At 39.7% G+C, this 17,539-nt stretch overlaps 1 protein-coding gene across 7 annotated transcripts in view; it reads left to right on the plus strand.

Annotated features, from left to right (window-relative positions):
• NALCN (sodium leak channel, non-selective) overlaps positions 1-17,539 on the plus strand; it is a 317,181-nt gene that overhangs the window by 124,120 nt on the left and 175,522 nt on the right. For all 7 annotated transcript variants that reach the window (XM_053890708.1, XM_053890599.1, XM_053890639.1 and 4 more), the window contains one exon: positions 13,684-13,815. In XM_053890708.1, the coding sequence (XP_053746683.1) occupies positions 13,684-13,815 (132 nt within the window). The remainder of the gene's footprint in view (positions 1-13,683; positions 13,816-17,539) is intronic.

The raw sequence follows: 17,539 nt of genomic DNA on the forward strand, positions 1-17,539 counted from the left end.
GTGATGGGATCTGAGCAATAGGAACAGGGTTTTTTTTTATTGTTTTCCTACACTACTATGTACACACATACATATTTGACCTCATATTCATTTCAATCATTGTGGTATCCCCGCTTCCTCTTTCCATATATTGATTATGGTGCTTTCAAATGAGTTAGGAAACTTAGAGTTCTTCTTACTCTTCTAAAGAATAATGGGCTTTAAAGAGCCAGTTGTAGAGGAAAAAAATAGGCACCTTTGATCTGCAATTAGAAACTTAGAAATTCCACTCTGTGTTGTGAGACACAAATTTTAAGTGTAATCGTAGCTATAATTATAATCATAATGAGAGTCATATCCAGGCATACAGGGAAAGAATTCAATTTGGCACCCTTAGGGTGGTCTTTTCTGTTTTTATAATAAACGAAAATGCATATATGCTCTTAAATTTAATTGCAAAACCACAAGTTCAGAGCATAACCTGCTAGGTTATGTGTGTTGAGCTCTGTGATAACACTTGTTGAAATTTTCAATGGATTAACTTAGTGCTAACTTAATTAACTTAATTTTCCTAGGACATTTTTCATTTTTAGCCACTTATTAATGAAATTAATACCACGTTTAATAAGGAACTTAGCCATAGGAAATCTGAAATTCCTTATAAATTCATTCCTAAGTGAAGGACAAATAAGCGAACCTCCTGTAGCCCCCGAAACACTCCCTGTCTGCACCCTGGTCCTGCCTGGAATGTCTTTCTGCTTCTTTCTCTACTTTCCTGGGCACTGCTGCCTTGCTCGTCATCTGAGGTCCCACACCTTCCTGCTATTGGTTCTTATGATGGGAACAAGATGGCTGGAAATGACAAGGAAAAGCCTGAGAATAAGGATGAGCCAAGACTTAGACCTGGTTTCCTTTTCTTTTTGTGCTACACCTGCCTCCAGCACATGGCTCCTGACTCCCTTCCCTCTCACACCTGCCTGCCCAGGTAATCCATGAAGCAATACCCAGTACAGCCTTGTTCCTAAAGGAGAACAAATCACCCTGTTATACCTCTTAGAGAGTAGGCTCTGGAGACAGACCTATTTCAGCTGTGCTATTTATTAGCATGACCTGGGGCATATTTCTGTAAAATAGGGATAGTGTCTCCTTCCTCAGTCATGAGGATTAAGTGACTATTTATGTCCTACTCAAGAATTGTTTAGTTGCAAGGAACAGACGTGATGCTCACAGGGGGCATTTGCATATAATCAGGCCCACCAGGCAGCTGTGCTTTCTTTGTCTTTCTCTCACTCTCTGTTGGAGGCCACACAGTTTTGCATCTTTGCTTCTGTCTGTGCATCCTGCCTCTATTTTCTCCCCAAAGACTGGTTTTATTCTGTTTCTTGCACAGTGCCAAAATTTGGCTGCTTACAGCTGAGTTTGGTGACTTCTCATTCAAGAGCTCTGAAGAGACTCACTGGAAAACATCCAAAGATTAACATGAAGCAGGGAGACCTTCGTTTCCTAGTTGGCCACCCAAAATGGGCAATTGGCCAGAGGCAGTAGGTCATGGGAATGGAATGAAAGCAGCAAGTCCACTTAAGCCAAGTTTTCCCACAGTAGGAACCCAAAGTAATTTTCCCTCCTTCATTCCCTCTGAAAGCCTTGTCTCACCTCCACCTACAAGAGCCACTGCTCATTACCGCCGTGAGCTTCATGGAGCTGGCGGAGAAGGGACCTATCTTTTTGGCCATGTGAGTAGTAGGACTTGACCTCAGAGGTAGTTTACCTACCTGGTAGTATTACCCAGAGGTAGTTTCACTAGTAAACTTTTAAGTCTCACAGGATTTGAGAAGCCATTTAAGGGCTAAATAGACTGTTAACGGTCTGACCTGATGTTCAAATCACTCTGTATAAGATAGTTTCTTTGAAGAAACACCACCTAGGTTCCATGTGTTTGCAAGTGAATAATTTGTGAATTGGAGCCATTTTGTAATACCATACTCAATCAGTTCCTTGCATAAAAATTATTATGAAGTCATATAAAAGCACAGATAGGAAGAATAGTTAAGTATCCACCATTAGAAATAATAACAACTCTCATTTATGGACCACTCCCTGTGTGTCAGCCATGCTCTGTGTTTGAGGCGTGAAATTATTTCATGCTCAAAACAATGCCACAGAGGTAGGTACTATCATGACATCTATTGAACAAATGACATCAAGGCACAGAAAGCTTAAGTCATTTGGTGCAAGCCACATAGCTGGTTGCTGACCAGGGACTTTGTCCTGTGCAATCTACCTCATATTTTTAACCACTTCATTTTCACATGGGGAATTTTCCTGCTATAAAAATACACTGCAATTTGTTCATTCATCCATTCATTCATTCTCCTATTGATGGACATTTTTCACTGTTTTGCTCTTGCACACATTCTAGTTCACTGCCTATCTATGACTTTTTGTGCACATATGTGAGAAGTATCTGAGTGTACATAGTTAGGAGAGCAGTTGCTGGAGTAAAGGAAGAACCTTAGGCTTTATGAGATATTGCCTCATGGCCCCCTGGATTCTAGTGCCACTTTTTACTCCTATCAGCAACTTGTCAGAAATCTCATTTCGCATCCTTGTCTACAATTGATGTTACTGGACTTTTACACCTGATGGTGTGAAGATAGAACATTAAATTTAGATCTCCCTGATTACAGCCTGTGAATGTTGAGCATTTTTTACAATTTTTAATGTGTATTAATTTTTGAGAAAGAGAGGGACAGAGCATGAGCAGGGGAGGGGCAGAGAGAGAGAAAGAGACACAGAATCCAAAGCAGACTCCAGGCTCTGAGCTGTCAGCACAGAGCCCAACGTGGAGCTCGAGCCCAGGAACTGCGAGATCATGACCTGAACACAAGTTGGACGCCTAACCAGCTGAGCCACCCAGGTGCCCAGAGCGTTTTTTATATATAGTCATATGCTACTTATATTTTGTGTTGATTTCTTATTCATCTGGTAGATATGCCCATTTGTTTGTTGCTTTTTTTTTTTCAAATGATTCCCAGAAATTCTGTGCAATTCTGCATCACTTCTAACTGAGAAGACATTGAAATGTTAGAAAGATACAGCTAAAATATTAGGGCTTGCCTGTGAATGCACACCTCTCACCCTCTTCGGGCAATAGTGCAGTTTCATTACGTGGTTATTACCAAAACCATTTAGAAAGTTTCTTCAGTGTGTCCTTAATGGTGCATCTCAGAAAAGTGAAAACTTTTAATAGATCCTTTTAACATCAGCCAGTCGCTTAGCTGTTTAAATTCCATTCTAGCATAGGCAACAGCTGCATGAAGGGGTCACTCTAATGCATGATTAAAAGTTCTGTTAAATTGGAGCCTCAGTCCTCAACTGCTGCACTGACAAGCCATTTTTCCCCTGCCTCTCAGGTAGGGGTTTTCATCTCCTGACAATTTGACAGATGTGGCTGCACAGTTGAGCCATCTTCTAAAACACACCCAGTGATCTATTCCCATGAAGGAAGTCACTGACAAGAACATGAAAGTATGCATGAGACCTGGCATGCTCAAGCTCAATTTCTCTCTGGTAGCATCGTGTGCCTCCGTCCGTAAAGAACAGAGATAATAGGTCTTACCATAAGTAGGTCAAATGGTGGCAAAATTATTACTCTAGTGTTTTAAAGCTTTTTGAGAAAATTTCCATTGAAGGCAGAGAGTGGGGGGGGGGAGGGTGGACCGTGTGATATGTGTATTTCAAGTGATGAAGTGACATCCTAGGCACTTCTCAGATGTCTGTCTTCTTAATGAACCTTCCCGGAAACTGGCAGACAATCTCAAGCATGATTGAACCCAGGAGAATGTAGCTTCCATCCACAAGCAAACCTCTGCTCTACTTATAGACCAAGGTGACAAGATAGTGTGGGTCCTGCTGAGACGGGCCCGGGGGGAACCTGGGGCAGTTTACTGCATCTCCCGGAGCCTTCACTTCCTGACCTGAAAAATGGGGATAATACCAGCTCTGAGGGTTTTATAAGAATTACAAATGTCGTACGTAAAGTGCCTAGCCAGTGTGTGGGATGTTGTGGTCACAAGGTCGTAGAAATGACTGTCATTTCTGTGAGCACGCTCTGTGCACTCCCGGGCAGCCTGTTCTCATGCACACCTGCAAGCCAGTGCCTTCACAGCCTTGCTCCAGCCCTGTGTCTGCATCTTAGGAGTGAACTCTGAGAGCCCAACGGACATGCCCCTGCTTATTCTCATGAGCACATTACCCCTCTCATTTTGAAAAACCAAACGCACTGCTCCCTGACCCATTCCCACCTATAAACGGGACTTTTCTTGCATCTCCAGAACCTGTGATGCACCCTCATCATCCTCCCCAAATCCAACTTATCTTCAATCTATCATTAATTCCGTCTTTTGAATTTCTTTGAATCATCCCCTCCACCCCAGTCGAATGCCCCTACCTTCAAAATCAGGTCAAACAAGACTTCCTCAATGAAGTGATCTCTGGCTCCTCAATTAAAGTTTGGTCACTTTCTTCTCGACTTCCAGCTTCCTCCAGCACAGCTGTCACATGATAAGTGCTAGGCACATATTTGGGGGATTATATGTGAGTGTACAAATAGAGGTGCTTTCATGCACAGAGCTACACGGCCTTACATATTCTTACTCCCCCTTTACGCAGATGCCAGTGACACCTGTCCCAAATCTTGGCATGTGCACACACAGGATCACCTTCAGTTCTAACAGGAGAACATAAAACACTGAGCTTGGAAGGCAAGTTTTGGGAGAAAGAAAGGAATAAAAAATTATTCTTTGAGAACCTGGAATAAGAATTAAAATAGGGAGAATAAAATAGCTAAAGGCAAAACAGCACAAACAAAAGGTAAAAGAAGGTAGCTCAGAAGTTAATTGAGAGAGGGGTGCCTGAGTGGCCCATTGGGTTAAGACTCTTGATCTCGGCTCAGGTCATGATCTCATGGTTCGTGGGACCAAGCCCTGCATCAGGCTCTGCATTGACAGTGTGTGACCTGCCTATGATTCCCCCTCCCACTCTCTCTGCCCCTCTGCTGCTTGCTCCCTCTCCTTCTCTCTCTCAAAATAAATAAAACATTTAAAGAATTTAATTGAGAGTCTGATTATAGTCTTGAAATCAGTTATAGCCAAATTAACTAAAGAGGGGAGGCAATTGTGCAGATTTTCAATTCTAAATATTTTATATATATTTAAGTAGATATCCTAATATTTACATACATAAATAGACTATAGATGTACTTCAAATAATAATCATATCCAGAATAGAGACCAGACATAATAAAAAATAAGATAAAATCATTAATACTATTTTTATTTATTTACCTTCTGTTGATCAAATGGTTTTACCTCTTTGATTTTTGAGCCTCACTGGAAGAAAGAAATATTCAAAACATCTTTAAAATTATTTGTGTTTCAGATTATTCCAAACTAAATTCCTATATTGTTGTATATTTTCATCTTCCAGTTTGAATAAGTCCCATGATTCTTCGGTATTTACATTTATATTAATCGGGAGACCTTTACTAACTTATGCCAGGCATTCATAATACAGTCTTTAGAGACAATTTTCCATCAAATATATGTTACATTGTCACCTTTAGAAGAAATGAAGGATACGTTGTTCTTCTTCTGAGTCTTGATTTCTGGAGTTAAATATGCAACCGTCCAGTCCTGTCCATAAGGTCTTCAGTTGTGATTTTAAATTGCTATGCATTTTCTCAGTGTTCAGCACAATTAGTGCAGTTGAAGGGTTTGAAGGAGCCCTGTGATCCTTCTTTACCCTACAGCTGACGACAGGTTTGGACAGAGTAAAAAAAAACTTGTCATTTCACAGTTGGTATAATTCTTTAGTGTTCAATCCCTCAAATTTGTTTTTCTCTCTTCCCTAAATGACTTAAATATCTCAAAATGAATCTCCCACTTCAACATACTATATAGCTCAAAAATATTTGTTTAATTCTGCATTCATCACATGTACCAACCTAAGCCCTTCACTGTGTTAAATCTGCAGTTTATTTAACATGACCACTATTTAAATTCATTGTTGAATTTGTGGTTTCCATTTTTTAACGTTTATTTTTATTTTTGAGAGAGAGAGAGACAGAGCTTGAACGGGGGAGGGTCAGAGAGAGAGGGAGACACAGAATCTGAAACAGGCTCCAGGCTCTGAGCTGTCAGCACAGAGCCTGACGCAGGGTTCGAACTCACGGACCGAGAGATCATGACCTGAGCCAAAGTCAGACGCTTAACCAACTGAGCCACCCAGGAGCCCCTTGTGTTTTCCATTTTGAATTTAAAACAAAAGTTTTATGTTCATTTACTCACCATTTGTGAGTAAAGTAAACATATACAAGTAAATTTCAAGTGATTCTACATATAAACATTTTAATTAGCTATGGGAATGTCAATGAAAGTGCCCAAAGAACTTAAAATCGTCATAGTTTAAGTGTCTCCTATCTAGCGGCCCTGTTGTGGACCTTCCTAACTTCTCACTAGAGTACTCATGAAGACAAAGAGAAATTCACAACCCTACTGATGGCTAAGCACCTTTTGTCACATCTGGTGAGACTGTGTGGTAACTATATGGCCTGTGTAGCACTCGTGAGAAATTAGAAAATGTTAGTTTCTGCACTCTGGCATTGCACTTACAATTGGCTGTGAGTCAGAATCAGAGGACTGTGAGGAAGGAATGGCCCAGGTGACCATCACTGATGGAGGCTTATTGCTGGAATATGTGCAGTACCTCCCCAGCCGGTCATCACCCCGGGTCCTGTTGTGCCCAGGAGAGAATGGTGCAGCTCCTTGGAATATGCAAATAGACAATTGTATTACTTGAAACAAGATTATATTACTTGAACTTAAGTGTTCTAATTTGTTTTACTTACCTTGCATTGATACATCTTAATAAGATCAAGAGTGAGAGGGTATATGGAGTGCCCTTGGCATTATGGGTCATGCTGGGTCTCTAAGTATCAAAATGACACAATATATATCCCTTCCAGCCTAGAGCAATGAGGAGGTGCCAGAGGGCTCGGGCAGCTTGGCGAGGGGGCAGTGGTGTGCTTGCAAATGTTTAAAATGTTTAACAACCATCTTTAAGTGGGAGAGTCCAGATTGGTAGCATTCACTAGTTTCCATGGTGTTACCTGTTCCCACTATGTCCAATTTCAAATTAACAACATGACATTGATATATATATAATATATATATATATATATATATTTTATATATATATATTTTTATAATATATATATTATATATTATAAATATATATATATTATAAATATATATAAATATATATATTATAAAAATATTTTCTATTTTATATATATATATATAGTGTCATATATATAGAATATATGTCTATGTGGTATATAAATACATATATATATGGTAAAATTTTTGGTAATCCGATCTGAAGCACCTAGTTTCCAAGGTCACTATAGGGGGGAAGAGAGAGAGAATTTGAAGAAGCCACACGCTTTCTTGATTGCCCTTTTCAAAATGACACATTTCTATTCCAGCAATGAGAACCACTCGTATTGGCCCCACTTCGATGCTAATAGACTAAGTAATGTCACTAGCTCTGTGCCCGAGGCAACAGGCTTGATGGGTGTATTAGTTGGCTTTTGCTAAACAACAAGCCACCCCTAAAACTTAACGGCGTATAAAACAGACACTAATTTTTGCTCACAAATTTGTGGCTCAGCTGCTAGTCTGAGCTCTCGGCTGGTCAAAGCCGGGCTCATCTTGTGTCTGCAGTCAGCCAGCACCCCCAGCTAACTCATGAGCTAGCATCTCTGCTTCTGGGGCACAGCAGACTTTTGGGGCAAAGGGGAAGACAGGGCCCATGACCACCATGCAACAGGCCTGCCTGGAGAGCGTGAGGAGCTGTGAGAGTAAGTCTCAACCCACAGCTATTTTCTAAGTCTCTGTTCATGTCACCTTTGCTGTTGTCCTACTAACAAACCAAGTCACATGGCTAAGTCCAGAGTCAGAGTGGGAGGGCGCTACCAAGGTTGTGGATGCAGGAGGTAGGTTCAACTTCAGGCTCTGCCACACAGGCTAAAAGAAATTTCAGTCACTGGCTTAGCATTATAGTTCCTCTTAGTGGCATTCCTTTTCTACTGGGCATGTATTTCTTCTCGTCAAAATCTGGTTTGGGTTATACAGCCTGGAGTTGGCATTTGAAAAATGGTAGTAACAGTAATAGATATTTGTGTGGCAACTTGTGATTTAACATCTAACCTTACTCTTACAGAGTAGAGGGAAAGCTATACTCATGCTGGCCAAGAGACAAAAACTAAACTCTTCCTTCTTTCTACAATTTGGCTTCCGTGTTTGAGCTTCTCTTACCCAGCTTACTGTCCAGGAAAGAAAGCAGCCCAGTCAGGACTTGTCCTGTATTCACAGGTATCACAGATGTTTAGTACCTTTGAGAGAAGTCACTGGTGGATTTCCTTCTATCATCTGGCTCTCCAGGGACATGCCAGGGGCAGGCAGATGGGAAAGGCAGAGTTTCTAAGGACATCTGCTGGGTCTGTTTTCAGTCTTGATATAAATATATTTGCTTTTTTAATACAAATTCTTTATATCAGACAGCATTATTTTGTATACTGATGATAGAAGTAACATATATCCAGATGTCTTCTAAATACAGGAAGCAAAAAACGTACCACACGCAAGGAGAGATTTATTATGCACTTGGTCTTTTACATTATGTTCTTGTTCGTATGCTCATGGCTGCATATGCAGGATGGTTTCTGAGAATTTCATCTGGTAATTGCATTGTTCTCCAAATATGTTTACTTTGAAATCTAATTAAAACACAGTTTTTAGTACATGGCTGATGCAATGTTCAGTGCCTGAAATGTGTTTACCAAGTAGTATATTTTATTCTCTCAAGCAGCAATTTAAAGAAAGATTTGATTTCTGAGCTGTACTATTCATTATCCTAATTTATCCTTATTGCGGCCTCAAAGGCCACAGTTTGATTTGTTGGATGTTTGCCTGGACAGTCTTCAGAATCTTTATGGCACTATTTTATAAACAAAATTCCTGAACAAATTAATAGAAATAGCTCCTATGAAGTAGTCACGCCAAAAACTGGGATAGCATAAGACCTTTTCGAAAGTCTATACACATCCATGTTTCCTCTCAAGATTAGTTCTCTCCCCCACTTGATTTCTCATGTTGTACCTTCTCACTTTCACCACAAGCGATTAATTGTATCTCTACCTTTAGATCCTTCCAGTGTTTTCAAATACAGTTACAAATAACAAGAATCCTGAGTGCAAGATGCCTGCTTCAGGCTAGACTCTATACTAAATAGTCTCTCTTATAGTCATGTTATAACCTGGAGATGTAGGTGCTCTGACATCTATTTCTCATGTAAGAAAACTGAGTCACAGAGAGGTTTACTCATGCACAGAGCTGAGATGCAAACTCAGCTCAACCTGTCTGCAAAACCGACATTTTTTCCCCACACTGGCGATCTTACACCCTTCTGTAAGGAACAGATCATCTTCAGCTTTCAAATATAAGGTTCGCAAACTTGTTCCCTCTATTTAATCACAAACACTTAGCAGGGGAGCTGCTGTTCTTTCTTCTGGAGTATGTAGAGCCGCGTCAGAGGCATTGTGACTGCCTGTTAGAAGGCAAGAGAACACCTACTTTGGGCTCAAAACATCTGAGACTACCTTCTACCTCTAGGAATGTGGAAGCCTACTTATCTTTCCCTTATCTTTTCTCCGTATGTGAAAGGGGATAATGAAACACCTACTGCACAGGGTTGTGGATTAAATGAAATTTTTACATGCAGTGCATTGAGGTGTGCAATATGCTTGCACCAAAACTTGCCACTAACCAAGCACCCAAATGGTAGCCCTTGTTGATACATCTTGTTGGTTGAGTGCGGATCCCTATTCATATTCGAGGTAGACTTCAGTCTCTTGAGAACATTCCTTTCACGGTAGGACTCAGAACTAATAATATAAAGTGACCTTTCTTGTCCTCCCACTTGAGGCGTGACTCAGTATCATTGCTGCAGACCCATTGTCTCATTCCGTGTTTCTGAAACGCGTTACAAACAAAACGTAAACTTTGATTGCCATGATGAGTTTAAATCTGTAGTAATGAATTTTACAGAGACCCCTACTGGCATATCTCCTTGGGTACAACTCCTTGGTGCAGTAGAGTTTTGTAGCACTGGTGTTCTTTACAATCAGATTCCATAGGAGACAATTTGAACTGGTGTATGTCAAAGTCATGAACAATATTTGCATTAGATTCCTATTCTGCTGTAACAAATAACCACAAATTTATTGACTTAAACCAACACATTATTTACAGTTCTCTAGGTCAGAACTCCAAAGTACATTTCAGCTGGCTAGAATGAAGGTGTCAGGAAGGCTGCATTACTTCTGGAGATACAAAGAAGAAAGCACTTTCTTGTCTTTTCCAGACTCTAGACACCACTTGCATTCCTAGACTTTATGAGTCTGTGATGGTGTCTTCATAATACTCCCCACAAATGGTTGAAAAGTCAACACATACTTTTGTCTTCATGAACCTGGTTTAGTTGGTTTTTGATCTTGGGGTTGGAGAGAGGGGATGTGATGGTGTATCCTAACATATTACCATAATGTTCCAGCCAGTATGTGTTCTATTCTAATCAGTGATTATAGACTTTTTAGAGTCATGAAATTGTAAATTTGTAAAAAAAAAAAAAAAAAAAAAAAATTATAGGTCACCCAGTTTAAACTGCTGCTCAAGGAGATGCTCTGCAACAGAACCTCTCACACTTCGATACACACATTAATCATTGGTGACCTTGTTAAAAATGCAGATTCTGATTCAGCAGGTCTGCGATGGGGCCTGAGAACCTGCATTTCTAATATGCTCCCAGGAAGCCTCTGGTTCAGGGACCCAGTCTGGGTAGTAAGACTCCTGAGTGTTACTGCCAGATACTGCTGCCTTGGGGATGGTTTTGCTATAGTCTCTTACTTGTATTTTGGTAATTCCAGTTGTTGCATACAGAAATTGTATTTCTTGGATCAAAGCCAAGCTAAGAATATATGGAAAACCTGTATGATTTTTTAAAATATAAACCAAGGTGACATTGCAATTGAAGAGAACCTTAAAAAATTGAATGTGTATGCAGGATCCAAAGAGTCTTTTATTATATATAAAAATATATACACACATGTATAGAAACATATACACACATGTATGTGTGTTTATATATGTATATATACCCACATCCATATTAAATAATTCTGAAAAATCTCAAGTTACATAATATGTTGTGATTCTGACTCAACTTTAACATTTCCCTTTATGTTGATTTTTATAAGAAAATAAAAAATTGGGGTGCCTGGGTGGCTCAGTAGTTAAGTGTCAGACTTTGACTCAGGTCATGATCTTGCAGTCTGTGGGTTCAAGCCCTGTGTCGGGCTCTCTGCTGTCGGTGCAGAGCCTGCTTCAGATCCTCTGTCCCCTCTCTCTCTGCCTCTTCCCCACTTGTGCTCTTCCTCTCCAAAATAAATATTTTTTAAAAAAAGAAAAAAAATGAAGAGTATAAATTTGGAGTGTCCTATAGATATAAGCATTGAGTCTAAATGTGATGTTTCCGGGCCTCTGCATTAAGGAAAGTGACAGCCAGTTTCAAACGCTGGTTGGATTGAATTGAGCTGAAGTGGACCGTGTCACCAGCCCTCACTTCAAAGCTAGAGCCGCTGGTTCTAATACTCAGATTTAGCTACCGCACATACAGATCACCTTAATTCTTATTTAATATTTGAAAGTCATTACTTTGGAGAAAGTCAGCTAAGCAATGGTGATTATAGTGTATCAAAATCCATTGTAAGTGATTATTTTAATGACTCTGTACCAACAGGGACACGTAGACACTCAGACAAAAAACAGCCTAATTATAATGACAGCACCAAAGTGAAGCTGTGACAGTTACAAAACCAATTTAAAAGTTTTTTGACAGCCATGGCTAAAAGCTTTGTTTGGATCTTTCAGTAATAACAGTTTACTTAAGTCACAAATCCATAGCTAAGGAAAATAGAAAGAGAGAGTTGTGGCTTTTCTGTCATGCGGATAAAGTAGAAATCCGTTGAAATGTTTTTAATAGAACATTATGTTGAAAAGAATATAGAAAAGGAATAATAGTTATGGAATTTAAGTCTCACAATTCAAGAAAGACAAAATAACAATAAAAATACTGGTGAGAATAGAAACTTGCCAAGTGATTTGCTTATCTGTGTTATGAAGGTCAGGAGTTCCTGCAAGCAAATTGATGTGCACTTACATATGTTGGTTGTCAGTTCTGGAATTTGATTTTGTATTACCTATAAGATAAAGTCAAAGTCACATGGATGTAAGAATGCCTCCAAAGTCATGGGGACACAAAACCTTACGAAATATCTGCATTTCCCTTGGCTCTGACATCTCTCAAATTAATAGATCTTATCACTCTTATTTATCTTTCTTGGTCCTGGACTCAGTCAAATACACAACATAGTTAATTCTTTGACTTTGGACAATTAATTTCCCATTCCTGGACAGAAAAATGCCTGATTCACAGAACTGCATTTATTTTTATTGCAAGTCTTTATGGAACACTCATAATATGCTAGCACTTGCTCTAAGCACTTTATCGACATTGACTCCTTTAAAACGGTAACAACATTTGGACTGGCCACTGTTATCTCCACTTGACTAATAAGAAAACTGAGGCACAGAGAGGCTTAGCTAACTTGCCAATGGCAACAGAACTTGTAAGTGGTGGAAGTTCCACTGTGTGCAGTTTGGCTGGGAGCCCATGTCCTTATAGACAAGCATAGGGTGACAAAGGCCGTGTACGGTCACATATATGGATGCATAAGATAGCAGCTGGACTCACAGTACTCAGAGGAGGCAGTCCTGAGTCCTGTTTCTCCTTTCCCATCTCCAGGCTCTGCTCTGGTTAGGTTCTTTTAGTTGCAAAGATTGAAGACTTTTCAAGTTGGGTCGAATGTAAGGATCTGTGTCCCTAACATGCCAGGAAGCAACAAGGCCTTAACACATGGTGGTGCTCATCTCTGGCATTTGGCACCAAGGGATGGGATTTAGTGGTTGTTGTTTTGCACTCAGGTCCTTTCCACAGGCCAGCTTCTCTCTACTTTTTTGCTGCCCAAGGCCTTTGGCCTGTACTCTCTCCTTTCATATATCATCTACCCCACTGGGGGCAGTGGGTCCCAGAATGGACTTTACATAGACTTGGTTGGATAGGGAGCCCACTTCTACTGTGTACTTGCTGTGTGATCTTGGACAAATGACTTTTTCTGTCTGAAATCACTGGGAAAAGCGAGTAATATATCCTGCTGTGTAGGGCTATGGTGGAGATTAAAAGAGATAAAGTAAATAACACGCTTCTAGTATGGCCTGGAACATAGTAAGCGTTCAATTCATGGCAGTCATTATCATAACAGTCATTAGCTTTGAATGTCTAATTATTTCATCTCAGTGTAGGCAGTAGACTTGGGTCCACATCACGGCACCACCTGCAATGCTGTGTGACAGTGGGAAAGTTATTTAACTTCACTGAGCCTCGATTTTCTAATCTATAAAACTGCGGCGACTTCCTAGAGCGGTTGCTTTCCTTGTTAAGAGTTTATCTGTTTTGCCTCCTCAGCAAATGATGCGGTCATCAGTTTTCCACATGTTCATTCTGAGCATGGTGACGGTGGATGTGATAGTTGCTGCCAGCAACTACCACAAAGGGGAAAGCTTCAGGAGGCAGTACGACGAGTTCTATCTCGCAGAGGTAAGTGGCTCACTTGGACACAGATGACTTTTCAAGGTAAAGGTGAACCTCAGATAGCACTTTTTATAAATCCGAAAAGGAAAAGCCATTTGTGAATTACTTGACTTTGGCCAAAGCTGATTCACTGTGTTCTTCCTAAGTGTTTCTTTGGTCACCATGCTGCCTGGCTCATTTTGTGTTGCCCTCAGACCGAGTAATCTTGCCTACAGTTTCACATTGCCGAGGTAACCCCTTTGCCCTGCGTCTTACTCTCTGGAACTTGCTGTTTTCATATCCACCTCTCATTGTCACTCCCTTTCTCAAGTTGTGTTAGTCTGTTCCCTACTAAGCGTAAGCAAGCACAGATTCAGAAGACTGTAAATAAGCAAGTCAGCTCAACAATACCTAGGAGAGGGCAGGAGGGAAATTCTGGTAACACAGATAACTTTTGTAGAAACTGAGGAGTCCCCACCTGCACTAATGATGTCAAGCCAGGAGCAGGTAGGTTTAGTGATTAAATAAGCATTTTCTAGCACACTACATACTACACTAGAGTTTTGGAATAGTACTTCTTTTCTTTTTTTTAATATTTATTTATTTGTGAGAGAGAGACAGAGCGCAGGCAGGAGAGGGACAGAGAGAGAGGAAGACACAGAATTCAAAGCAGGCTCCAGGCTCTGAGCTGTTAGCGAAAAGCCCGATGCGGGGCTCGAACTCACCGAAGTGCAAGATCATGACCTGAGCTGAAGTCGGCCACTTAACCGACTGAGCCACTCAGCTGCCCCTGGAATAGTACTTCTTATTGACTGAGTAACTTTGTTAATATTTTAATACATTTTAATGATGTCCACAGACTACTTTTTTATTATGACAAATTATTTCTAAAATACATCTCAGAGTTGAATGATTACCTATTTATGGAAAAATTGATTGACGTATAACTCTTTAGAATCCATGTGTCTTTTTAAGTGAGGTATTTATATACACCTGAACTACACTTCAAGAAATCCAGTATATGAAAAAGTAAAGTTAAGAAGCAGAAAAATAGTAATTCGATTATTTTTATTATAAAAGAATTTTCCATGTAAAAAATCAATTTGCCGTATAGTTGAGTTCTCTAAGATATCCAGAATTCTCCCAGAACATTTAAAAATGGATTTTGTTAATACAAATTCAATCCCCCCCACACGTAAACTTTTCAGAAAAAGAATTGATGGCATATACTTATTGAATGGTAATATCTGTTTGGGTATTGAGAAACATTTAAGGAGTCACTTATGAATTTCCCTCTTCATGGAGGTTTGTTGCCTGTAACAAAATATCATTTGTATTAAACTTTCACTGTGGTTTGATGCTGCCTAATATCTGTGTGGAATATGGAGCTTACAGTTTAGCAAGAAATATAGACAGTAAGCAGTAACTGTTTTATGCTGTGGAGTACCAATGACAGAGGCGCATGAAGAAATGATATCCAGCCTGACACCTGAAAAATTGGTACAATTTTGCTGCATATCCAGCACACAAAGATTGGATTGTCATTAAAAACACAGGGAAACATGGACCAACAATAATATTTGCAGGTGAATTTGTAACACAAGGATCAAACATTGAAGGAATCCCAACAAAGTGACTTCTGTCTGAAGTAGGAAGCAAGGTCTATGTCCAGCCTTATAACAAGACTATAAAATGGGAAGGTCATGGAGGAAAGAAAGAGGAAGTGGGTACTGTGGAGATTGCAAAAAAAAAAAGAAAAGTAAATTAAAGATACATCAATTGCAGTGCTGAAGACCCAGCTGAATTTTGAGGCTACAAATTCATAAAGATGCCAATATAGACAGATGTTTCCCTTTTTAAGGTCTTGCATAAAGGGGAGAAAGGCAACACTCAGCCTGAGCCAGCTTTGGAATTTTTTCAGGCTGGTGGAACTGAGAGAGCCCGAAGGTATGGTTGTGATCATAGAGTGGGATCCAAGATTCAGGATTTCATAATAATCCTGGAAAACTAAATACAAAATATGGAGTGTTATATGGATATGAGTGGCTCAAACATAATGATGGAGTTAAGGCAAGATGGCAGGGAGCTCTCAAACTAAGGTGTCAGCTGAATCTTCACAATGACATTGAAGTCATTCAGTGTGAGGCCAGTTCTTGGGGAAGGAGTGTAGGCAGGGGCATGTAGAAGGGACTGATGGAGAAATTAATGGACAGCAGCCACAGGGAGAGTCAGGTGAGAGGACATCTTAACCTGTTGGAATACACCTCAAAGGAGTGTTGAAGGGTAATGGATTGGGCATCTCTTCGTCATCCATATGCTATCCTACATGGGCTGTATGGGATATTGGAGCATGAGCATCCTCTTCTGGAAAGGGCTGTGGAGAAAGCCATACATTTGTAACAGAACCAGCTGAGGCAAGAACATAGGAAGCAGATTCAGTGAATTCAGTGAAAGGGGATAAGAGAATGTAGAAGAAATTGCTTAACATAGAATGAGACCCAAAGGTTAATTAAAGGCTATGGCTGGAGAGAGGTAGGAAGATAGGTGAGGTGGAAGAACTACACAATAGTCTTAGAACCAGAGGTTAAAAGGCTGATGACAAAACGCCTGGGAATCCGAACAGAAATGGCTACTGGTGATTGGGACTATGCTAACCATTCTGGAGTGAGTTGTATCTGCTGGTGAAGAAGTCCTGGATATTGGAGATTACATTAACATTTCTTGTGTAGCCCAGGGTTGGAACTTGGTCACTAAATCAGCCCCGTAGGATAAACACCAAGGCCATCCACTGGGAACATAGGAATAGAACAAAATCCTCTGGTAAATTTTACCTAATTTTTCCACATATAAATTTGATCTCTTCCCTAATGTATTTATGTGTGTTAGCTAATTTATGATCATGAAATGCCAACAAAATTTCAAATAATTTAATATAGAGTTCACTGATACTATTTAAGTGCATTGGGAGAGCCCAGGTCTAGTTGGTAAATCCTTGTCATTTGCTTTTTGTATATAGTATTAAAAATTTTTTTTAAATAAATAAAAAACCCAGCCGGGTAGGATTCTACAGCAGAATCTGTTTGTTATGTGTCTACAAATTGTTGCCCTCTTCCCAAACCACTGAAAATAAATTTGATTTTGGTAAACTAGGTAGTGGTGACTTAGTTCACTTTAAAACCATGTGGACATTGCTTTATTCTTGAACTTAAGGCATTCAGAATTTGTTCCACTTCTACTGACTGATTTTGGGTATCTGAACTTCCCCAAAGCATGTTTGGCCTTTATTCAAATTGTAGTATCTCTTCTTATATCAGAAACCTCTACATGAATCAAAGTCATTTGTTTCAAATGAGTGTTCATAAGTTATTTTAATCAAAATTACTTTCTTTTTTAATAAAATACTCTCTTTTTAAAAAGTTTACAAGGACAGTTGGAGCTTTAAGTCCGGGTCAGCAAACTTTTTCTTGAAGAGCCAGATAGTAAACACTGTAGGCTTTTCAGGCCACACATCGTCTCAACTACTCAACTCTACCATTATTGTACAAAAGTGAGTGTGGGTTCAGAATGGTAGTGTTCTGAGAAAAACAAAACAAAACAAAACTGTACAAAAATAATCAGTGGGCTCAGTCTTCATTTAAGCTATAGAAACAGACAGTATGTCAACTGACATCTTTATGTGTTAAATTTAAATATACTAACAACAATAATAGCTGCTAGTTTCAGGGAGATTCTATTATGTTGCTGTTTTAAA

This window comes from Panthera pardus, unplaced genomic scaffold (assembly GCF_024362965.1).
Source record: "Panthera pardus isolate Hobbes unplaced genomic scaffold, ASM2436296v1 HiC_scaffold_1, whole genome shotgun sequence".
Classification (NCBI taxonomy): domain Eukaryota; kingdom Metazoa; phylum Chordata; class Mammalia; order Carnivora; family Felidae; genus Panthera; species Panthera pardus.